The sequence below is a fragment of the Gorilla gorilla genome, chromosome 8, assembly GCF_029281585.2.
Source record: "Gorilla gorilla gorilla isolate KB3781 chromosome 8, NHGRI_mGorGor1-v2.1_pri, whole genome shotgun sequence".
NCBI lineage: Eukaryota > Metazoa > Chordata > Mammalia > Primates > Hominidae > Gorilla > Gorilla gorilla.
The window spans coordinates 144,494,994-144,519,950 of record NC_073232.2 but is presented as its reverse complement, the minus strand read 5'-3'; the positions used below and the strand labels follow the sequence as shown (position 1 = coordinate 144,519,950).

The following is a 24,957-nucleotide window of genomic DNA, read 5'->3' as shown; positions in this document are numbered from 1 at the left end:
GGGCCACCCTCCGCCTGGGAGCAGGGCCAAGAGGATATGCAACAGGGAGGGACCCAGTGCTGTGGCCTCTGCAGAAGGACCAGGGGCCCCACGGACCTCCCCAGTCTGTGAGAAGACCCTAGAAGCAGAGACGCTGACCAGGCCAGCAAGAGCCAGGACCCTGACCCCAGAGTGGGGGAGGACTGAGCTATGAAGTGGGGAAGCTGAGTGGGAGGTGGAGGGGCTGCAGGTGGCCTGTGGGGATACAGCAAGGTGGGAGGGAGCTGAGTGTGGGGTCACACGCTGCCTCCCCAAATCCAATTCACAGACCCATGTAACCCGATCCTGGTGCTATAACCAGCAGCCAAAATACATAATAACCCAGCAGCCAAAATATATAATAACCCAGCAGCCAAAATACACACCTTCTCATAAATTCCTGGGGTTTGGCAGTTTTCTCTGTGTATTTCAAAGCTTTTCTTAGGCAAATTTTATTGATACAATCTTTGTAAAAAACAAATTCTCACACTACAGAGGCTCTTTCTTCCCAACCAAATGTAACATCTTCAGAGATAGCAGAAATATTAGGAAATGGAAAAAAATGCTTTTGGGCCTCAGTTACACTTTACTGTTCTTGACGGCCACAAAATAAACTGTCCCCAGCTGTCACAACCAGCTCGCACATCAACCTCCACTTCTTACAGTCACAACCAGCTCACATGTCAACCTCCACTTCTTAGAGCAAAAGAGCTTGGTGCCTTTAAGATGAGCTCCAGCTTCTAAAAATAAACCTGGTCGAGCGCTGGCTTGGAATTAACCTCACGGTGGCTTCACGTGCACCTGGTGGTGGGAGGTACTCACCAGGACCTCCGTGGTGACACGAACTGTGGGCTGCCTGGATGAGCCTCCCTGCCTTCAGCAGCCACACAGACCACGGTCTCCCACACCCACGTCCAGAGAGGCAAAGTCGGCACTAGCCCCTGCCATAAAGAGCCACCACTGCCCCAGGAGGAACCAGTCATTCCCCTCCTTGCCCCCAGTGTCTCCCAGAAGCAGAGCAGGAAGTGCAGAAAAAAACCTCGGTGCTCACAGGCCTGTGGGTCACCTGAGGGCACCCAAGCGACCGAGAGCCACACCATGAACGACATAGGAGAGAACCGGGCGAGTGTGCAGGGAAAGGGAAGGAAATCAACAGTGAACTCAGAAAACTGGGAGCATCCCAAACAAGGGGGCCTTCCTGTTGGAAGTGGAGAGAGAGGCCCATACATCAAACGGGAAGTGGCCCCCCCCCAATATCACACAGGAAGAGGCCCCCCCCCCAGCATCACCCAAGAAAAGACTCCCCAGCTTCACCCAAGAAGAGGCCCCCCCAACATCACACAGGGAGAGGCCCCCCCAGCATCACACAGGGAGAGGGCCCCCCAAGCATCACACAGGGAGAGACACCCCCCAGCATCACACAGGGAGAGGGCCCCCCAAGCATCACACAGGGAGAGACCCCCCCAGCATCACACATGAAGAGACCCCCCCAGCATCACACAGGGAGAGGCCCCCCAGCATCACACAGGAAGAGGCCCCCGCCTGTATCACACAGGAAGAGGCTCCCCAGCATCACACAGGGAGAGGCACCCCCAGTAAGACACAGGAATAGACCCCCCCCCGGCATCACACAGGAAGAGGGCCCCCCAGCATCACACAGGAAGAGGCCCCCGCCTGTATCACACAGGAAGAGGCTCCCCAGCATCACACAGGGAGAGACCCCCCCAGCATCACACATGAAGAGACCCCCCCAGCATCACACAGGGAGAGGCCCCCCAGCATCACACAGGAAGAGGCCCCCGCCTGTATCACACAGGAAGAGGCTCCCCAGCATCACACAGGGAGAGGCACCCCCAGTAAGACACAGGAATAGACCCCCCCCCGGCATCACACAGGAATAGACCCCCCCCCGGCATCACACAGGAAGAGGGCCCCCCAGCATCACACAGGAAGACACGCCCCCAGCATCACACAGGAAGAGACCCCCCCCCAGCATCACACAGGAAGAGGCCCCCCCCAGCATCACACAGGAAGAGGCCCCCCCCAGCATCACACAGGGAGAGGCCCCCCAGCATCACACAGGGAGACAAGCCCCCAGCATCACACAGGAAGAGGGCCCCCAGCATCACACAGGAAGAGGACCCCCAGCATCACACAGGGAGACACGCCCCCCAGCATCACACAGGGAGAGACCCTCCCAGCATCACACAGGAAGACACGCCCCCAGCATCACACAGGAAGAGAGCCCCCCCCCACCCCCAGCATCACACAGGAAGACACACCCCCGGCATCCACAGGAAGAGGCCCCCCCAGTAAGACACAGGAATAGACCACCCCCCGCCAAGCATCACACAGGGAGAGGCCCCCTCAGCATCACACAGGGAGAGGCGCCCCCAACATCACACAGGGAGAGGCCCCCCCAGCATCACACAGGAAGAGGCCCCCACAACATCTCACAGAAAGAGACACCCCCCCAGCATCACACAGGGAGTGACACCCCCAGAATCACACGGGAAGACATGACCCCAGCATCACACAGGGAGAGGGCCCTCTGACATCACACAGGAAGAGGCCCCACCCCCCAGCATCACACAGGAAGATGCCCCCAGTCCCCTCCAGAGTAGGGGCCATTAATCCTGGTCCAACCAGCAACCATGTGCCTCCCCACTGGTCTTTGGGGCCGAATGATCCCCTGAGCAGTTGGCCCCATCTGAGGTCTGAGGACACAGCTACTGTGGAGGTGGCAGAGAGAGGTGGCCTCACAGAAAGCTGAAGCTGCGCTTTGATCTTCTGGAAATGTGTGTGGAGACCTACATCTCTAATCGCATGGGGTGTCCATGGGATGTTTGATCACAAGGACCATGGTGGCAGTTGCTCTGGGCCAGGGCCCCCACTCCTGGAGCTCTCTATGCTCAGATCCTGCATTCTGGTCAGGTCAAGGGGGCCCACAGGCCACTTCTCCACTCATGGGACAACTCTCCCGACCTAGTGGAGGGATTCTGGGACTGAGGCATCACTCCAGACACAATCTTACAAAGGGGAATTATCTGTGACATTAGGGTGGAAAAGGTGGATGGCTGAGTAGACAGATGCTGCCGGGGGCGGGGCGGGGCGGGGCGGGGGTGGGGTGGCAGTGGGCAGCCATCCTGGAGGTGCATAAATTTCCATTTCCTCTTTACACCTGCCTCACACACACCTCAAAGTAATGCTGAAAGAAAACATTGGAAATTTTTTGTACAATCTTTTTTTTTTTTTCTGTACGAAGTTGAAATTATGCCATAAAACCTGGAGGCCATCAACCTCGTAAAAATTACCCAAATTCTGCCAGGCCCTCAAAACAGTGTTTGATATCAAAGAGCAACAACAAGCTGGGTGAAATATTTGCCATGTCCCATTCTTCTGACTAAGGAAATAAAGGAAATGTTTGCAATGGATGGCAAAGGGCTGGTTGCCTTCTTTTATCAAGAGCTCTGACCAAAATGTCAGATAGCATGAGAGAGGTGGGAAAGGTTACAAACAGACGTGGCGTGGAGTTGCATAGAAACATGTTAGACTTTGAGCTCACCAGAGACATGCCTGCTAGGACTGCGCCAGGCGGCTGCATATCATGCAGTGGAAGTTTGGGCTGCAAGTTATACCTACTATGGGGAGAAATATTCGGCAGTTCCTAACAACACCTTAAGTGTGCATACCCTTTGGTCGTTCCAAATAACTTTTCCTGCAGATAATCTCCATTTGTGTGTCAGGACGTCAGAAATAGATAGGAATTGCTGTTTTGCTGGTGATAGCTAATGCATGGACAGTACCTAAGTCCACTACTGGGGACGAACAGTCCATGATGCGCTCACACCAAGTCACTCCTCGGGCTGGTGGGAAGCGCCCTGGCTGTGCACAGTCAGGTGAAAGGGAAGCGTGCTGCAGCTGGTGGGTTTCTCAGGCTATCCATGAAAACGCACATGCACACACGTGTGGTTACACCCCGCACTTTGGAGAAGGAGAAGAGAACCAGAAAGTGGGGTCCCCTTTGTTGGTGGCATCTGGAGTCCAGAGAACAGGAACGGGAAGAAAATGTCCTTTTCTACTGTGAACATTTCCTACCATTGGCATGATGACCATCTCTCGGAGAACAAGCCTCCGATAAGCATGGGGACCCTGCTTTTGCAGAGATACTATGTGTATCCCCATCCTGCCAAGAGACCATCAGGAGAGAAACCAGAATGCCCACAGTCTTTCTCTGTGTGCTGGGCACGTAGTGAACTTTTTTCTTGGATTTTTCTGTGTTGTAAATCAGAACTGTACATTGATTATTCTTTCATTCAGGAAAAAAATGCAATATTAAAAAGAGAAATGCATGTCCTTCTCTTCCCTCTCCTGTCTCAAGGTGGGCTGGATTTAAAAACCTCCTCATAATTCTTAGCTCTTTTCCTCTTCACCTATGCATCACCCGCAAAGCACCTGCTGCCTGCCAGGCCTCGTGCTGGTCTAGGAGACCAGATGGCAGCAGATGCACATGGTCCCTGCTTGACCCATAGAAAGGCAGAACCACTTCCATGAGTGGGGCATGTCAGGGCCACCTCACTGGGGGTCAGGGAAGGTTTCCTAGAGGAGACGAGGTGCTAAACTGAGGCTTGCAGTGTCAGTCAGGGAGGGGCAGGAGAAGGAAAGGGAGGGCGCCCCAGGAGGATGGAACAGCAGCAGCGAAGGCTGGGTGGGGTCCTCCATCTCCCAGCCTGCTGTGGTGGTGGCTGCACAGCAGTGGAGATGCCTGCCAGCTAGGCTGATCCCTAGCTGGATCCCAGCCCTCTCCACCCAGGCAGCAACATGGGCCTTGGTGCTCATGGGAGAGCACTGTTCTAGAGGGTTCTTCCTCATCCAGCAGAGAGGAACCTGTCCATGCCAGCAATCAGCATGAGCAGGATGGAGGAGGATGAGGGGGTACGAGGAGGCTGGAGAGCAGAGACCAAGAAGCTTCGGGGGACAGAGACTGAGCTGAGGGAGGGAGGCGGGAGCCTGGAGCCAGCAGGACCTGTCGCCTCAGCAAGAAGGTCTCTCCAGTAAGGGCAGCCGGGAGTCCCAGAAGGCGCGGGCAGAGGAGTGTCAGCTGGCTGCAGTTTGGATGGCCTGGGGCACTGAGGGGTCTCTGCTTTTTACATCAAGTGACCACCTGCTTCCAGCCTCCTTCCTTCTGACCAAAGCATGCAAGGCCCAGAGGACTGCCTGGGTAAGCTAAGCACACAGCAGCCTGTGCCTGGGAGCCGCCCCATGAGCAGGGTGGACAGACATGCTCCGTGCTGCACAGGTCCCCGGCCGCCTGGAGGGACTCAGGTCTCACCACCACTGGGGCCAGCTCACCCGGGGCTGGCTCTCAGTACTCAGAGGCCGTGAGGACAGTGGCCCAGGAAGAACAGCTGGCAACCTGTGAGCTGCTCCCACACAGTCATGTGCACACTGCTGGTCAGCAATAGTGACACTAACCATAGCAACAGGAGGGCCATTACCAGTTTAGCCAGGGCCAGCCTCCATGCCCAGCATCTTACAGGAACTCCCAATCCCTAGTGGTTACCAGCTGAGCTGGGCCTCAAACCCAGGTCATCTGCCTCCAAAGCCTCCCATGGCTCACACACTGGCTTCCACAGCAACTGACATGGGCCTTACACCCCCACCCAGGATGCCAGGTGCCTGGTGTGGCTGTTCTTTGCTCTGTAGGCTTCTGCGTTTGAGCCCTGGCCCCTCTGTGTGAGGAACTCACAGCCACAAGTGCAGGAAGGAGAGATGCCTAGTGCAGCAGTCATGGCTGTGGGCGCAGGAGAAGAATGCTGACATTCGACTCCTGCCTTCATTCTGACTGCGTGTCCTTGGGCAGGTCACCAGCTTCTGTGCCTGGCTGGCCAGACCAGTGCCTGCCACATAGGAAAGGCTTTTGAGTGGGCTGTCATTATAACACTATCATTACCATCCTCATCACCACCACCACCATCATCACCATCATCATCAATCACTATTGTCACCATCATGATCACCATCATCACCACCACCACCACCATCATGACACCATCATCACTGACACCACCATCATCATGACCATCATCGCCACCATCATCATCACTACCTCCAGCAGCATCACCATTACCACTACTACCACCATGTCATCATGATCATTGCCATCGTCATCACCATAACCATTATCACCATCATAACCACCATCATCACTACCACCAGCATCATCACTATTATCACCATCACCATGACCACCACCATCATGATCATCACCATGATCACCACCACCACCACCATTACCACTACCACCACCATCATGATCATCACCATGATCACCACCATTACCACTACCACCACCACCATCATGATCATCACCGTGATCACCATCATCACCATCACCACTACCACCACCATCATGATCATTGCCATCATCACCACCACCATCACCATCACCACTACCACCACCATCACCATTACCACTACCACCACCATCATGATCACCGCCATGATCACCATCATCATCACCATCGCCACTACCACCACCACCATCATGATCACTGCCATGATCACCATCATCATCACCATCGCCACTACCACCATCATCATGATCATCATCACCACCATCATCACCACCACCGTCATCACCATAACCATTATCACCATCATAATCACCATCATCACCATCCCACTACCACCACCGTCATCATGATCATGATCATCACCATCATCATCACCACCACTATCACCACCATCACCACCACCACCGCTACCACCATCACCATTGCCAGCACAATCATCACCACCACCATTGTCATCATCACCATTATCATCACTATCACTCTGAGAGTTCCCAGGCTGAACTTGGCCCCAGGAATGAGCATTTTCATCCCAGCCCACTTTCCCTTGCTTTGAGTAGCCAAGCAGGTCTCCTCACAGGCATGAGGGTCAAGACCCTGCCTGCTGGGCTGGGTCCCGAGGTGAACCTCTTGGTGGTGACACTTGTCTTTCCACAACATGGCCTGATATCCTCCTGGTCGTACCTTCCGTTACGTGATAGGAGTCCAGCAGAGACAGATGATTTTGCTTGTGCAGTCACAGGAGAAGTAGCTCCCAGCAGGGGAACCCAGTTCTGAAGCCTAGTTTTCAACCTAGAAACGTCCTATGCTCCTCCCAGCCACACCAGATGAAATAGAACAAGACCACACCTCCCACTAGTGAGCAGGCTGTTGTCCCAGAACAGCCACCAGTTTCTCCAGTTCCTCAGGGGAAGGGTGGGAGGTAGACACCAGCCCACACCGACACCTGGACGGCCTTCAGGAATCCGGGCATGTTTCTGTGCCTGAGTGACCTGCACAAAGGCTGTAGAACATTCTCACTGCACAGTGTGGGTTTAGGCCTCCTCAACTAATCCTGCTCCGTTTATGAAGCTCCAAGTGAAGACCCCATCAGGCAGCTCTGGAGAGCCAGAGCCTGCTGTGCAGGTGTCATTAGGGGCCATTAGGGGCCCTGCGACCTGACCCACATGGGCACCTGAGGCACTGCTGGGCACCTGAGCCACGTGGCCGTTTTCACCCCAGTGCCCCTCCCCAGGGTTCCAGCAGTCTCGTGCCTCTCACCTTGTTGGCCTGGTCCAAGGCCTGTTTCCGGTAGTCCAGCTCCTCGTCCAGGTAGCCCTTCTGCTTACTGAACAGCTCCTGAAACACAGGAGGGCCATGCCTCAGTCTCGGATGTCCCACCTGCAGCACCGAGTCGCAGAACCTCGGTGAAGGTGCCACCAACCTTCTCGCTCTCCAGATCCACCATCTTCCGCTGCAGCGCCGCCTCTGTCTCCTCAATCTGCTGGAGCCACTGGACACAAACAGAACAAGCAGGACAGTGACCCCTAGGGTCCCCCACCCCGGCTCGTGGAGACAGGCCTGGGTCTTCCTTCCTCTTCTCCTTAGGGAGGGGAGAGCACAGCCCTCTCCAGGGAGTTGAGGCTGCGCTGGCATCATGGCCCCACCCCTCCCACCCTCCAGGTGTCCAGGAAGTCTACCCCTGACACCTTCTCCAGGAGAGGAGGGACACTGGCTTGGGGCACCGTAGGAGAGACACATCTGCAGAGCTCTGCCAGGACAGGCGGGGAGAGGTGGCCTGTTTCTCCAAACCCCTATGTGCCAGGAGCACCCCTTCTCCTTGCTGTGGGAGGCCCAGCTCACCAGGCAGGTCAGGGCTAGGGGTGGGACTAGGAGCAGGTAGTGGGCTGGGTGGCCCCAGAAGGGGGTCAGGGTAAGTTGAACAGAGAACGCTGCCTGCAGACTCACCATACCTTCCCGCCTTTGGGAGGAAACGCAGACAGGGTTGGTGACAGAGCAAAGTGGAGCTGAATCTGTCCTTTGCAAAGCTGCACAGTGGGTGCTGTCTGACCTGAGTGTGTCAGATCTCCCAGGGCAGACGGGGCTTAGTGGAGCCCCCAAACCCGGCCCTGCAGGCCCTCCTCCCGAGATCACCACCTCTGAGCTGAGCAGGGCAGGAGACCCCAGGAGCCCGGCCCTCTCCCGACTGTCCACACAGCTGCTGTTACCTTTTCGGCCAAGGTCAGGACTGTCCTGGCTTGTATGACAACCACCTGCTCCTCATTGGTCAGGTTCTGCACCCAAAAGCAGAACACAGGTGTGGTCAGAAGCAGTGCCTTTGGGGGTGAGGGTGAGTGATGAATGCATGGGGAAGCTGACTGGGGAGGCTGACTGGGGAAGCTGACTGGGGAGGCTGACTGGGGAAGCTGACTGGGGAGGCTGACTGGGGAAGCTGACTGGGGAGGCTGACTGGGGAAGCTGACTGGGGAGGCTGACTGGGGAGGCTGACTGGGGAGGCTGACTGGGGAGGCTGACTGGGGAGGCTGACTGGGGACGCCTGGGTGGGGGCCAGAGCTAAAAAGCGCTTTGACTGACATCTCCCTCCCAGCATCTCTGACACCCTTGACTTGAGCGTGTTCCCTCCGGGTGCTGCCAATTTTGTTTTCTCTCATCCTCCCTCTGCTGGTAATCACCAGGTCTAGGTAACCAGCTGAGGCAGATGCGTATGCGCTGCTCAATGCAGGCAGGCCACCACCACATCCCCAGCAGTGGCTGCTGCTCTGCCCAGCCTCTGTCCCCTTCTGTGTTTAAAGCCAGCCTCTGCATATGCACCTGTGGTTATTAAAACACCACTTGGGAACAGTGGAGGAGAGACCACATGTTCATGGCTGTGAAATGGCTGAATCCCTGGAAGGTTTTGTCTCTTTTATGCATGTTTTATTCATGCTTCCTCCCCACCCGAGGGGCCCCTGGGTGGCCCTTCTGGGTAGAGTGATTATGGCTTTGGATGTGGGCACCTCACACTCTCAGACTCTGCTGCAGCCTGCATCCAGACCAGGGCTGCCTGGCTCCAGCTCGTGGGGCCTCTCTGATTCTTGCCAGCTCACTCCAAAAGCCCTGTCCATGCCATTCTCTCCCTAGAGTGCAAGCTCCCTAACAGCAGGCATCTCTTGCTGTCCCCCAACCCCAAAGTCTGCACAGGGTCTCCCACAGGGGGGAGTCAGGCTCAGTCTGTAGCCCATGGTGGGGGCCAGCTGCACTCCTGACTCAGGCAAGAACCTCATCCTGCATGGCTGGGGCCAGGTGCTCTCATCTCTCCTGCCCTGCTCCCTTCTCCCATGGCAGGGCTGGGCAGGCCACAGACCTCTCCCAGCACTTTAAGTTGGGGAGGCTGAGCAGGTGGCTTCAGGGTGACTGAGGGACTCTACCCAGATGTGATTAAACCACAAGTTGCATGTGAAGTCAACACTGATTGCACAGCCAGGCTTGAAGGGCCACGGTCAGCCCACTGTCAAGAGCTCCCCAGCATCTCCACAGGTCCCCTGAGCTTAAGCCTGGCCATGAGCCCTCCAGTATCCAACCTCCTCCGTCCCTGGGCTCTGTGACGATGGCCTCAGAGGCTGCATGATGACTGCAGGGCTGTCACACTCAGTGGCACTCTTGGTGGACAGCTATGGGGCTGGGCAGGAACCCTGAAATAGGCCTGGGTGGGGCTGGGTGCCCCCAACTCTGCCACTACATCAGCTCTGTGACCCTGGGCAGTGCCTTTGGGGACTCAGCTTCTCCAACTGTGAATCAGAGTTGCCCAATACAGTCCCCAAGACCTCATGATGGGGCTGATACCCAGGACTGGACCCCAGAGATGTCAGGTCCACGGCCACCCTGCTGTGGCTCTTCGGCCACCTATGACCACAATGGAGCCCCCAGCTCTGAGAGAAGCAGACCCACACCCAGAGCCTCCCTGCTGAAAGCACCCCTGCCCTGTGCCTCACTGCTCCCCAGGGGCTGGGCAGGCAAGGGGAGAAGGGAGTCCTCAGATGCAGAGCACTGGATGGAGGGAGTGGAAGGTCAATGAAGGTAGGATGATGGATGGATAGATGGATGGATGGAGGGAGGGAATGTGGATAGGTGGAAGGATAAAGGATGAAGGATGGAAAGATGGATAAATAGCTTATGGAGGATGGATGAATGAATGAATGATGGAGGATGCATAGATAAATTATGGAGGGTGGATGGACTGATGGATTCTGGAGAATGGATGAATGAATGAATGGAGGATGAAGGAAGGATGGATGGAGAATGAATAGATGGATTATGAAGGATTGATGGATTATGGAGGATGAATGGGAGATGGATGGATGGGTGAAAGGTTAATGGGTAGAGGATGGTAGATGGAGAAGGAATGGATGGAGGATGGTGGATAGAGGACAGATGGAGGATGGAGAATGGATGGATTAGGGATGATGGATGATAGATAGATGGAGGATGGATGGACAGATTGTGGATGATGGATGAAGGATGGATGAAGGATAGATGAAGGATGAAGGACGGATAGATGGATTATGGAGGACGGATAGATGGATTATGGAGGACGGATAAATGAATTGTGGAGGACAGATACATGGATTATGGAGGATGGATAGACGGATTATGGAGGACGGATAGATGGATTATGGAGCATGGATAAATGAACTGTGGAGGATGGATATGTGGATTACGGAGGATGGATGGATGGATTATGGAGGATGGATAAATGAATTGTGGGGGACAGATACATGGATTATGGAGGATGGATAGATGGATTATGGAGGACGGATAGATGGATTATGGAGGACGGATAGATGGATTATGGAGCATGGATAAATGAATTGTGGAGGATGGATACATGGATTATGGAGGATGGATGGATTACACAGGATAGATGGATGGATGGATATAAGACAGAGCATGAATGAAGGGCTAGGTAGATGGTGCATTGATGGGGAATAAATGGGTGGAGAGCAGAGGGTTAGTGATGGGCAGATGAAAAGTGGGATGAAGGGGTGCATTTACTTTGCCCACTCAGTAATTAACATTCTTTCAAGGAGTTTGCTATAGAAATTGGAACTCTGCCCCAAATGAAATTTAGGAGTTATCTACAGAGTCTGCTTTTCCCCCAAGCCAAGGAAGTGGAACCCCTAAGGGTCTTGGTTTGTCTAAGAGCAACAGCCCCCCATCCTCATGGCAAGTATGGAAGGGCTTAGAGATCCCAGAAGCTGGGCAATGTGATGGGAAGTGCCGTCAGCTGGAAGAACCAGGTGTGCACAGCAGAGGCCCCAGTGGGCCCTGGAGCAGTGTGAGGAAGGCTCTGATTCTGAGCAGGCTCTGGGCCTCGTGGAGGGTCTCAGGCAGGGTGGCCCATGGCAGGGCTGTGGGAGGCTGGCAGGGCCTCCTGGACCCCAGAGGGGCTGGGCTGGGGGTTGTGGGTGTAAGAGGCATGCACAAGCCAGGAGAGCGACATACACTTACGGCGTTATCGCCCAGGATGTCCAGCTTCTTCATCAGCTCCGCAACCACAATGTCCTAAGGCACAGAGGACAGGTAGGGGTGAGCGGCCACGGGGTGGGCAGAGGGGCGGGGTGGGGGCAGGGGTGAGGTGGGGTGGGCAGAGGGGTGGGGTGGGGGCAGGGGTGAGGTGGGGTGGGGGCAGGGGGTGAGGTGGGGTGGGGGCAGGGGTGAGGTGGGGTGGGGGCGGGGGGTGAGGTGGGGTGGGGGCAGGGGTGAGGTGGGGCGGAGCGAGCAGGAGGGGCAGGACTCACCGTCACGCCTTCGGCCTCGCAGTACACCTGGAGGGGGCTCTTCCCGTCCACGAAGGGCGTGTGGTGGAAGCTGATGGCGGGTGACTTCCTCTCCCTCTCCTAGGACAGAGGGACAGAAGGGTGAGCCGCTCCCCTCCCATCCCTTCCCTCTAAGAGGACTGTGCTGGGGCCTGAGGAACATGGGCCAAGACCATGGAACCAGGGATCAACACAGCATTTATGAAAACCAAACCGCAGCGGCAGCAGTGGTGGCAGAATCTGCACTGGACCTGGACCTGCCCACAAGGACTGCCCCTGTGTATTCGCTGACCCCAGATGTGCCGGGCAGAATTCATCACACTCTGGCCACGTGGCCTGGGCATTCCCACCCTGAGCCCACGGGCACATCCCTCAGTGAATCCCAGGGGCTATGGGGAGGATCAGGGGAGGGGCTGCAGGTTGCATCCCCTTCAGGTCTGACCAGAGGAGCCTCTGGAGAACACAGGCTGGCAGTGCTGCCACTGTCCCCACAGGCAGGCCCACGTGGCCGAGGTCGTCCACACATGGAGTGACCACACAGCTGCCCTGTCCTCCGGCAGTGGACGGGAAGACTCTTAAGATGCGGCTCCAGCTGGACTCTGAGGCTCCAGGTGCTGGCCTGAGACAGAGGCCTTGGGGCTGTGTGTGGTGCTCGGCAGGGGTGGCCCCTGTGTGGGCCACTTCCTCCCAGCCCCACAGGTGGACCACCCTTGCCGTGAAACAATCACAGCGATGTGGCTGCCCACACCCAGCCTGAGCTGCCCGTGGGATTCCCCTCCTCCCTCCTCCTGTGCAGGTCATGGCAGAGGACACAGGGCCAGGGATGGCAGGGCACAGGCAAAGGGCTCCCAGTCACCGCGTGGCCCCCACTGCCCTCACTCAGGGGCAAGAAACAAACGTCTGCCGACCGCGGAGGCCTGGACACAGCCCCACACCAGCTGCAGCAGGGCCACAGGGGCGGATGGAGGACAGACTTGTCGGCTCCTCGGGGGTGGATGGAGGATGGGCGGATGGAGGATGGGCGGATGGAGGATGGGCGGATGGAGGATGGGCGGATGGAGGATGGGCGGATGGAGGATGGGCGGATGGAGGATGGGCGGATGGAGGATGGACGTGCCGGCTCCTCACCCCACAGGTCTGGAGCAGATGCTGCACTGTCACCCGTCGTGCTTTTGTTTTGTTTTCCCTGCCTGACACTGAGCTCCATGGCCCATGTTCCCCATTGGATGTTTGGACGGCCGGTATGAAGAGGTGGAGGTTTACGGCCATTTGCCTCTTTCCTCCCTGACGCAGCCTTTTGGGTTCATGTTCATGTTCATGTTCAGGGCTTTGTGTGGGTTAGGAAGGCTGAGGACCGGATCCCTGACACAGCCACAGGCCACAGTGCTGGCCATCCGCTCAGCTACCTCAAGCTCCAGGATCCTGAACTCCAGCAGCTCGTTTTGGTCTCTGGCGTCCTGCACCTCGTGTCTGAGCCGAGCCTCTTCCGTCTCCATTTGTTTGATCTGCAACATAAAAGATGCATGAGGTGAGGGGTCTGGTTCTCTCTCACCAGAGGTCTTGGGAGGTCAACTCCAGGCTGACTGGACAGCTGCTGGCTGCTGGGGAGGCCAGCTGGCCTGGCACCCAGCCCTGGAAGCTCCTCACAGCCCTGGGTATGTTTGGGTTTGTCCTAGTGAGATAGCCTAGCCATCCGTTGGTGGGTGGGGCTGGGCAGGCAGCACCGCATACCCCAAGCCAGGAGCCTGGAGGTCATATTGGGGCCCTGAGCTTGGGTGGCCCCTGGACAGGGATGCGGAAGGGAGGCCGTCAAGGATAAATGTCTCCAGCAGGGGCTGTGCATCACAAGCCAGAAGCATGGGGGCCTTAGCGGGGCTCTGAGCTAGGATGAGGAAGGGAAGCCGTGGAGGGTAAATGTCCCAGGTGGCTCCCGGGTGCCCCTTGGAGCCCAGGCTGTGCCCAATGGAAGGAGCAGGTACCATGGCTGCCTGGCCACCGGAATTCACTTGGCTAATTAAGGAGCCGTTTAAATGGAACCAGTTACGAGTAAACCGGATGCAGGAGTAAACCCCTTCCAAACCCCTTCCAAAGGGTCAAGTGACACGGCCCACGGCATGTGTCCTCAGCAGCCTCATGGGGGCAGGGGCCACCAGGGGCAGACAGCTGTGTCCATCCCCTGAAGCTGAGCTCCAGGGACTGCGGGGCCTGCTCTGATGCTCAGGGGACCAAGATGAACTCAGAAGCGTTGCATCCTTGGAGTGAGCTGGCTCAGCGGGAGCTGGACCCCCCTGCAGGGCCAGCTGTGTACTGCTGCACAGTGGGCCTGCCGTGGAACACCTGCAGGGCCAGGAATGTGACCTGCACCCAGTGTAGCCAGAAAAAAGCATGGCTCCAAGTGTGCACATGGGCATGTGTGTACGTGCACAAGCATTTCCATGTGCGTGCCAGCATTTCTGTGTGCATGTCTTCAAGTGTGCATGCCAGCATTTCCGTGTGCCTGTGTTCAAGTGTGCACGCAGGCATTTACGTGTGTGCGTGTTCAAGTGTGTGCCCTTAAGTGCACGTGGATCTCCGCCTGTGCCGGCATTTACATGGCACACAGAGCATTGTACTGAGCCCTGTGGAAACGCACTTCTAATTTAAGAGATGTTCCGTGTGTCCATGGGAAACATGGGGGTGTCATTCGCCATTCAAGATGCAAACCAAGCCTAAAGCAGGACCCCCAGAAGGCATGACCAGCCCTGGGCTGGCAGCAGTGCAGAGTCTGCATTGGATGCCTCTGTTTGTCTGAAGCTCTGTCCTGCTAGCACAGATCAGACTCATCAGCCTGGCTACCCTAGCTTCTCCCCAGAGGGCCGCACCTGCCAGTGTGAGACATCGCTGCCTCCTCAGGACACCTGTCCCTGCCCATGGACAAGTGGGGTGGGGGTCACACGGAGCACCCCTCACCTGTGCATGGTAATGACAGCCCTGCTGGCCTTCCTGCCCCTGGACCCGTAGCCAGCCCCACCCCTGCCTCATGCCACATCACCTGCTCCCACAGTTGTGAGGTGCACCCCTCTTGGGATGGCCCTGGACTGCTCAGACCTAAGTCTAGGGCCCTCGGTGCTGTGACTCCCTCTTTAACCCAGTGCACGGAGCAGCTGAGCCAGGTGGGCCTGATGTGGTGGGAGGTGCCCTGAGAGAAACCTGCGCTCCCTTTCCTGCACCTCAGGCAGAAGCTAAGGCCACTGAGAGCAGCCTGGCCACACATCGCATGTTCTGATCTGTTTTACGTCTGATAAAGTCTTCCAGACCACAAAGCCCGGGCCAGGGTGGGTGTGGGGGCAGGGCAGCACTTCAGGAGCCTCTTGTCATCTGGGACCGAGAGAGCCTGGACCTGGGCCTGCCAGGTGATGCCTTGCCGAAGGCTCAAACACGCACTCGCTCAGCCAGGCTGGTCCATGGGCTCTTCCCTGAGGACTTCAGCTTCCCCACAAGCGTTGCTGGAAGGAGACTTCCCTGACCCAGCCAGGCTTCCCAGGGGGGTGATTCTAGTGGTCTCAGTAAAGCTCCTCTGCCACGATGCTCTAGCCAGCCCACCCACAGAACCATCAGCACAACAGGACACGAATGGAGATGCTGCTGCAGCTAGGGGCCTGCCCGGACCCAGGGGAACAGGCCCCAGCTCCCTCTGTCCAGGCCGTCCTCCTCCCCAGGGCTCCTGATGGGGTCCCGCAGGAGGGAGCGGAGCAGAAGGGGCCTGGGACAGCCATTCAGAAGCCTCAGCCCTCGCTCCACCCTTCAGCCCCGCAGGGACCACTGCAACCCCCAGGAGCATAGAGCGAGTCCTGCCAGGGCCTCCAGGGGTTCGGGGCTCACCTTTTCCACAAGCTCTTGATTTCTCCGGTACAGTGCCTGCTTCTCTTCAATCCACTTCATATCCTTGCAAATGGAATTGAAAGAAATAAAGACACTGAGGGAGGAAGTCATAAATCAACGTTTAAATCGTGATGTGGCAGAACACCAAAGACCAGTCTGGCCAACGTGGCAAAGCCCCGTCTCTACAAAAAATACAAAAATTAGCCGGGCATGGTGCCACATGCCTGTGGTCCCAGCTACTCAGGAGGCTGAGGTGGGAGGATGGCTTGAGCCCAGGAGGTCAAGGCTGTAGAAAGTTATGATCGCACCACTGAAGCTTGTCTTTAGGTACAGCCAAATACGCCCCACCCACGTGTGCCCCCATGCCCGTGCAGATGGCTGCAGGCTCACCTGCCCCTGCTCCGCCAGGGCCTTCTCCAGGTCCTCTATCCGCGCCTGCGCCCTCTGCACTTCGGCTTGTAGCTGCTCACGGGTCTGTAGGACGGGAGGAAAGATACATCAAATTTTCTCTAAAAGCCGGGACAGACAGCACACACACTCGTGAGACGTCAGAAGGGTTTGTCTTTTGGTTCAGTTCATTGAGAAGTGACTGTTCGCCCTTCCTTTGCAAGAGATGCTTTCTAAGAGAGGGAGAACTGTTTTGTTTTTTTTTTGAGACAGGGTTTGGCTCTGTCATCCAGACTGGAGCTCAGTGGCACAATCTTGCCTCACTGTAACCTCCGCCTCCCGAGCTCAAGTGATCCTCCCACCTCACCATCCTGAGTAGCTGGGACCACAGGTATGCACCACCACACCCCACTAATTTTTGTATTTTTTGTAGAGACGGGGTTTCACCATGTTGCCCAGGCTGGTATCAAACTCCTGAGTTCGAGCAACCCACTTGCCTCAGCCTCCCAAAGTGGTGGGATTACAGGACTGAGCCACTGTGCCCAGCCCTGGAGGGAGAACTTTAAGGCTTATGTGAAGCAAGAGATCTCACTTAGATTCTAAGGGGAAATCCTGCAGGTTAATTTTGAGGGCCTGTTAGGAGAAATCTTTGTTTAATGAGGATGACACAGCCAATGAGGATGACTGAGGCCTAGCGTGTGCTCAGCCCTGCCGGGTGCCGGCCAGAGGGCTTTGTTCGAGGGACTCTCCACATGGACCCGCTGGAAGCCCCAGGTGGTGCCGCTGCCTGTACTGGAGCTGCCCCTCTGGAAGCCCCGGGTGGTGTGGCTGCCTGTGCGGGAGCTGCCTCAGCCCAAGGCTCACTGCCTTCCTGAATTTTGTGTTCCTTAACTGACTCCCAGAGCCCGCCCCACATCTGCAGGAAAAGCCCTGGTGCTTTCCCCGTCCGCATCCTGGTTTGTGAAGTCCCTCCCGAGTGCCACCGAGGCTTCTAGCCGAGGTCTGAGCCACCTCCCTTAATTCGCTTTGCTGTGGTGGCTCTGAACCATGGGGCCACAGTGGCTCCTGCTCTCTCTGGGGATAGCTTCCAAGGGAGGGGTGCGTTTCGGGACAGGACGCAGGGTCAGAGGATCCATCAGCCGGGGTCGGGGGTGGGCGAAGGCGTGACCTGTGGTGCCCGCCCCCGAGTGCTTGGTCCCAGCTCCCTGCCCCCAGGCCGTCCTGGGCTCCTCCCATCACCCCAGCCTCTTCCCTCCCTTAAGGGGTCACAATCGTGGATGTGAGCCCTTGGGTTGGAGAATGCTTAGCAGAGAGGGAATTCCAGTTAGTCCTAACCCTGTTTCCAGACAGGGAAACGGAGCCCACAGAGGGCTGTGGGCCCCCTGCAGCCTCAGGACCGTGGCAGGGATGGGCCCACGTCCATGTCTTCAGACGCCTGTCCTCTCCTGCCCCCTTCCTTATCCTGAGGCTTCCTCGATTTCCACAGTGAGGAGCGACATTTCCAATTATAATACAGAATCAGACTGTGGGATGCCGGCTAGTCTATTTTCTTCATTAATCTTTTCTGTATCTTCCAGTTTTTAAAATAACCATGCAGCACTTCTTGGCATCAGATTTTCCTCTGATTCTAAATGACATTAAAATTTTTTTTACATGCAATTTGGACATTTTTACTCTCTAAGCAAAGCTTCTGAGTTCTTTGTTTTCATGTGGCCCCCGAGCGAATGTTTCTCTGGCACCTGACAGGAAAAAGGGAAGACAGGATGCTGTCTCCAGCTCCTCCAGCTCCTGGCGAGCTTGGCCAGGAGGATGTGGCTGTTGCCCTGCCCCTACTGTGAGGGAGAAAGGCTGGGCCCATGAGGCTCCGGAATGTCTTGGGGCTGCTGTGCTTTATGATGCTCTGAACCGAGGCCTTGACTTTTTCCTTTCTCCAAGGGTCATGCAAAAATTAAGTCAAAGTGAAAGAGGCGATATTTAAAGTCCCCAGTTACGGAGACAAATCTCTCCGAGCCTGAGGAGGGGATGTCCCCTCCAGGGCCAGCCCCCCCCCCCCCACCCCACTCAGGACAGGAGGAGGGCACGGAGGGGTGGAGCTCTTAGTTTTCACAACAGACGTCCCCAATGAGGTGCCAGGAAGGCAGGAGGGAAACCAGCCATGTCACCAGGGTGGTCTGGGTGGCCAGAGGGTGAGGTTGGCGGCTCCCTGGGGCACTAGCGTGGACCACGCTGGGGATACTCTGTGGACACTCTCCCCTCGCCCCAAGAGGTCTGTCCCCCACCCAGCTCAGCCACCCTAAGTTGCAGAATCACCAGACACTGGCATCTCTGGCCCTGCAGGGTGGTTTTGGGGTGGGGAGGCCGACGGGAACCCCACACCCCATAGCTGCCTGCTCTGGAGAACCCCTCAGCTCCCCCAGAAAGCAGCCCGTCTCGCTGTGAGGGGTACCAGGTTCAGGTCCTCCAGCGGCTTCCCCTCCGAGCCTCAGTAAGGGAGGGTGGGGCGGCAAGAGGACCCCCGACCCATGACCCATGCTCTCCCAACAAGGCCTGGTGCCTGCACTGCCCTCCACGGCCCGCAGAGGGCACCCGCCAGCCACACTGGGGCCTTTCCTGGGGGATGACGCTAAGGTGAGCCAGGGAAGTGGGCGGAGGGACGCGGCTGCTGGGGTCCTGCCCAATGGGGAGGCCAGGGGAGAGGGGCCAGGGCCAGGGCCAGGGCCAGGGCAGGCACAGCCTGTGTGAGCTCAGCCTTTGAGAATGAATGACCTCCACAAGTTTCAACACTGAGATCGATGCTGCCATGGATCATCGCCATGCTGCCAAGAGTGGAAGAGGTGGTCTGGAAGGAGACCCACCCTGGGCGCTGTGGGCCCCTGCCACCACTACCACCCCGTCTCCCCCAGGACCCTCACTCACACCTGTGCCTGGCACCGCTCTGGGCCAGTCCCTCCCACCTGGGCCAACTCCCAGCACCGGGCTCCCCAATCCCTGGTTTTGATCGGCTTCCATGGGCACCACCAGGACCGCAGGCAAGGGCAGGAGAGGAGGGGCCCGGGCCCAGTAGGGCTAGTGAGGGGGGTGTCCCAGCCCAGGCCACGGGGTCAAGCGGTAAGGCACGAGGGGGGCCGGAACACGCGCGGTGGAAGTCACGTAGACCTTAACTTCTCGCTCTGCGTCCAGCGTCCCTCCAACCTGCTCCTGCAACAAAGCGTAGGCGCGCTGCAGGGCCTGGTACTCCATGGTCAGCTGCCGGAACCTCAGCTCCGTCTCCTCCTTGGCCATGCCCTGGAGAGATACGGATGCCACACACGCACAGAGACACAGTGTCAGTAGCCAGCACCTCCTCCGATGGCGGGGCCCTGGGGCTTCCCTTCTCCCCAGATATCAAATGGTGTGTATGGGGGGGGGTCTCTCTAGCAGCATGAGGGAGGGGACCTGCTCCAGTGTGCAGGGAGGGGCGGCTGCCTGGGGACTCAGTGCTGTTCGGAGAAAGGTTTCCCTGGGGAGGGGAGCACCGAGCCCTGGGGTGGGAGCTGAGTCGGCTGCACGGCTGAGGACAGGGTGAGGCTGCTGGGCTGGTGGCCATGGCCAGGGGCTCAGCTGGGGCTCCTGCTTGCTAGCCAGGCTGCCCTGACCCAGCAGACCCTCTGTTACCAACCAGGCCTGCACCCGCTCTGCTCTGCTGAAACACGTCCTGGGAAGAAAGCTGGGCTCTGTGAAGGGGGTAAAGTACCCCAGGCAGCACGTCTCCTCCCAGGCGCACTCTCGCAGGCTCACCCTGCTAGCTGCATTGCCCCCCGCCACCCCAGGGAGAAGACAGGTGAGCCTGCTGCTGCCTTCAAAGGGTCCCGGTGGACCCCCGGGGCTGGAAGGATTGGCCATGTCTAGGAGTGACTGAGCCCAGAAGCCTTGGCCCGGCCCAGTTCCCCTGCCCAACCCTGCACCTGAGGCTGTGAGAGGATGTCTTAGATCCCTCAACAGGTCTATGGCCATTGGGCCACCCTCCAGGGTCTGCCACGGGAGGCCCAATCCTTGGCTGTGCCATTGACTGCGGACCCCACTCCTTGTCCCACAGCCACAGGGCCTGGGTCCCACAGCACCGAGCCCCGACCTGGTGCTGAAATGGCTGCCTGCACCTGAGGGTAGCCGTCCTTCTGGAAGAAGGGGCTGGTGGGCAGACACACCTGTGCTGTTATCAGAAAGAAAACTCCTGCTCAACACCCCTCACCCTAATGTGCTCTTGGCACTGAGATGAAACTCCCTGATGAGTGGTTCAGACCCTCCTGGGGAAGCCCCTTAGGAAGGGAGAGCTCACCGTACCCCTATGCAGAAGGGGCGTAGGCTCAATGGCAGGAGGAGGCATGGTTTGGCCTTCATGGGAGCAAGAGCAGGCCTCAGCCCACACCCCAAGCCATGTCACGGGAGCTTCTCACCGTGCCCGAGGCGGCTATCAGCGGGTCAGTGCCAGTGAGGGCCGCCAAGGGCTTCCCCGTGAAAAGCCGGCAGCCCATGCCCAGCCAAGCCCAGGACACAGCAGGAGACCCTCATTACCTCCTCCAAGCCCAGGACCCGGCAGGAGACCCTCGTTACCTCCTCCAAGCCCAGGACACAGCAGGAGACCCTCATTACCTCCTCCAAGCCCAGGACCCGGCAGGAGACCCTCGTTACCTCCTCCAAGCCCAGGACCCGGCAGGAGACCCTCGTTACCTCCTCCAAGCCCAGGACCCGGCAGGAGACCCTCGTTACCTCCTCCAAATCATCGTCTGGGGTGCACGGGGTCTGGTCCGTCCTGTCTGTTTGGTAAGAGATGGAGGAGCCGTCGGATTCCAGGGAAGCCTCTTCGTCGTATCCAAAGAAGGTCTCCACAACCACCGGCTTGTGACCAAAATGCAACGTGTCAGTTCAAACCAGACCCAGGCACAGCCGCCTCCTCCTGCCGCCTCCTCCAATGGTGGGGGCCGTAGCCCCACCCTGCAACACACTCCCATCTCTGTCCCTGGCTGCCCTGGCACAGGCCGAGGAGGTGGCCTGGGTGTGAGGGGCGCTCTACGGCAAGGCTGGCAGGGCGGGTGGGGAAGGGGCCTGGAGTCCCGTGGGTGAGCGGGTCCTGGCCCTGCCCTTGGTGGTGGGGAATGAGGCCCTTCGTGGGGCACCGTCCCTGCGGTTCCCTGAGGGTGGTACCCGGGGTAACAGAACCGACGATGGGTGCCTTCCCTGTGTGATCTCATTCCCAGTGATGCATTTCTGTTCCATTTTTTAAAGTTTCAGTCCTTGACTGATTGGAATAAAAACAAAAACGGGGTCCTCCGCCAGCTGGTGTGAGAGGCCCTGCCTTCGGGGACCCCCCAGGTTCACCCCGACGTCTGCATCTTTAGGGTCCCCTCACCCCTGCCTTCGAGAATCGAAGGGGGACTCATCTGGGTCCCCTTCAGAAGTGTTACAAAATGGAAAGCCCGCCATCTTCTTCAGTCCCTTCTGCCGTGGCCACGGTGGCCTCCAGGTCTCCTCCCAGTTCTTCTGCCAGAACCTTCCAGCAAAACTCCCTCGGGGACCCCAGGGCCACCCGACTTCCCCTACTCCCTGCCAACCACTGGCCCCTGTCCTGTGTGCCTCCCCACACCCTGTGTCCTCCCTTCACAGGGCCAAGGCGTCTGCTGGACACTTCCAAATCCCAGAGGGGTCCCGAGCGGGGAGAGCCTGGACAGCTCCTCCTCTCCACCTTTCGGAGGGCAAGTGTTTGTGACCGAGGAGCACCTAACAGTCTAACAGCGAAAAAACACTGCTGACAGCTTACAAGCCACACACACACACACACACTCACACTCACATACACATACACACTCACATACTCACACATACACAGACGCATAGACACATGTACACATACACACACACGCACACACTCACATACATACACATACACTCACACACACACATACACACATACACAGATGCATACACTCACTCATACACATACACACTCACATACACATACACAGACGCATAGACACTCACATGTACACACATACACACGCGCACACACACATACACACTCATACACACACATACTCACACACAGACGCATACACACTCACATGTACACACATACACACGCACACACTCATACATACACATACACTCATACACACACACATACAGACGCATACACACTCACTCACATACACACTCACATACACACATACACACACGCACACACACATACACACTCATACACACACTCATACACATACACAGACGCATACACACACATGTACACAAATACACGCACACACACACATACACACTCATACACACACTCACATACACATACACAGACGCATACACACACTCACATGTACACACATACACGCACACACACACACACACACACACACACACACACTCTTAACATAAAGCAGGAGATGAGTTAGGTCCTTTGGCAGCTGCTCCAAAGCCTCCCTTAATAAAAATCATAGGTTTATCACAAAGGATTCTACTGTAGAGAAATGATGACAGGTGTTCATATTTCCTGGGGACGTGGGTCTGCCCTGTGGGGCCTGTGGATGAGGCTGCCGCAGCCTGCAGGTGTGGCCGAGGACGGTGAACGGCAGGACAGGTGAGCGTGGGGTGTGTGGCACAGCCAGGACGGGTGAGTGTGAGCAGCCGCAGCCGCCCGTCCTCAGAGCCATGCATCCCACAGGTCGTGGGGACTCGGACCCTACACAGGCAGTGAGGACACCAGAGCCGGCACCTCTTCATTGCTAGTGTTGCTGGTATGGTTGTTACCAATTCCTATCTTCTCTTGGAAATTTGAAAGAAACAAGTTTATTAAAAATGATAAACAGAATATTTTCTTTGGGTCCTATTTTGGTCATTTCACAGTAACAATTTTTAGAAATAATAAATTTTTTTTTTCATCTCCAAAGACTGATTCCTGTTAAGCACACGCCAGCACGCTCTCCACACACACCAGCGCCCTCCACACACACCAGCGCTCTCCACACACGCGGGCGCGGTCCTCTCCACACACGCACCCGGCGTACTCTCCACACGTGCCGGTGTGCTGTTCCTTACCTTGGGAAGTTTTGCCATTTTCTTTCTTTGCTTCCGGAATCTTAACAGCTTGTCCCGCTCCTGCGGAAGCCAGTTGAAGAGGCTGTGTAAGTGATAGAGCAGCTCCACCGGTTTCAGTTCACGGTTTACTGCCCGTGTGCCATCATTTGGATGACAGGGAAGACGGTGTCTGGGCTGGCTGTCCCCACACCACAGCGGGAGGCCCTGGCTCCAGCTCTGCTGCCCGGGGAGCTCCTGTCTCCAGGGTGACACGGATGGCTCCCCAGTTAGGTGGGCTCTGAGCTTGTCTTGCTCAATGGTCCACCAGCTCCCCTTCTAAATGCATCCAGGGGCCACACGGGGCAGGTGACTTGAGGGGCACACAGTTGTGGGAAGCTAGAAGGGGACTCATGGCCAGGGCCCCTCCAGACCCTGCAGGGGTAGCGTCCACATCTGTGTGGGGACTGGCGCCCTTAAAATTCTAAGGAGACCAGGGTCCTGCTGCTCTCCGGGGAACCCATGCTGTGGTTTCATGGCCGCGATGGTGAACCTCTTGGGCTGCGGCTGCCTGTCTGTGCTGGCCAGGGAGAAATGCATGGTGGGGTGAGCAGCCGGAGAAGGGCAGCCGTCTGACCCTGGCCATTAACTCAGAAACATGATCGTCCCAAGCTGGTGCTGTCTCAACTGGGGCATCAGTGGGTGTCCCTGGCTCCTCTCTGACCCACACTGAAAGGCATCAGCCACCCGTGCACAGCCTTGGCCAGGTGGCACTGCAACAACAAAATCCACCCGAAAGGCTGCCGCGGCCGCTTCTGTCTGGTCTGTGAGGAGCCCTGGGCACAGAATGGGTCCCACGGGCAACTGCGCGGGGAGCGGAGGCGTGGGGAAGCGGGCGCTGACCGTACTTACTAACACGCTCTTCACGTAGCCGGCAGCCTCAAGGGTCTAGGAAAGGAAGACAGCACGTTACAGGATTGCTCGGGGTCCCTGTTAGCCAAGCCCCTTGGGAGCCAGAGAACGGGGCCGCGGCAAACAGCCCGCCGGGTACCTTAGACAGTTCATCTATGAGGTTTTGCTGCTCCACAATCTGAAGCTTCAAGAAATCGACTTCTCTCTCATCCTGACTTTGATCAAGGTCATTCAAGGAACTGGGTCTCCGTATGATTCCGGCTCTCTGTCTCTGAAACGCCAAGCAGCCCACATCACAAGTTGGGGAGTGAAGGGGTCTGGCTGAACACAGTGGGTCGGGGGGGGGTCTTCTCCCTCAACCCGTGCTGCCCACTCTCAGCTGCCCGGTTGGCGGCCTCTGCTCAGGCCTCAGAACAGCCCAGCTGCAGAGTCCCTGGAGAAATGAGGCCTATGTGGGCCCAGTCCCGCAGCAAGGGCAGGTGTGTGCAGCCCAGACAGACACACATGGGCCCTGAGGGTCTCCCAGAAAGCGTGGCTGGAGGGGATTGCTCAGAGCCCTGAAGCTGACACTGGGTCGTCTG

General features: G+C 57.3%; 1 protein-coding gene across 23 annotated transcripts in view; it reads right to left on the bottom strand.

Annotated features, from left to right (window-relative positions):
- The window catches only part of JAKMIP3 (Janus kinase and microtubule interacting protein 3), a 139,525-nt gene that overhangs the window by 24,982 nt on the left and 89,586 nt on the right, over window positions 1–24,957 (bottom strand). For 13 of the 23 annotated variants that reach the window (XR_010135314.1, XR_010135315.1, XR_010135312.1 and 10 more), the window contains 13 exons: window positions 24,516–24,647; window positions 24,377–24,412; window positions 23,489–23,548; window positions 21,161–21,289; window positions 19,571–19,699; window positions 16,418–16,501; window positions 16,028–16,090; window positions 13,573–13,671; window positions 12,149–12,247; window positions 11,853–11,912; window positions 8,579–8,644; window positions 7,795–7,863; window positions 7,632–7,709 (listed from right to left, as the gene is read on the bottom strand). Coding sequence is in view for 5 of the 23 variants with exons in the window: in XM_063710583.1 (XP_063566653.1) it covers window positions 7,632–7,709; window positions 7,795–7,863; window positions 8,579–8,644; window positions 11,853–11,912; window positions 12,149–12,247; window positions 13,573–13,671; window positions 16,028–16,090; window positions 16,418–16,501; window positions 19,571–19,699; window positions 21,161–21,289; window positions 23,489–23,548; window positions 24,377–24,412; window positions 24,516–24,647 (1,104 nt within the window). In the remaining 18 variants the exon portion in view is untranslated. The remainder of the gene's footprint in view (window positions 1–7,631; window positions 7,710–7,794; window positions 7,864–8,578; window positions 8,645–11,852; window positions 11,913–12,148; window positions 12,248–13,572; window positions 13,672–16,027; window positions 16,091–16,417; window positions 16,502–19,570; window positions 19,700–21,160; window positions 21,290–23,488; window positions 23,549–24,376; window positions 24,413–24,515; window positions 24,648–24,957) is intronic. The other 10 variants (XR_010135329.1, XR_010135317.1, XR_010135321.1 and 7 more) reach the window with 1 other exon arrangement.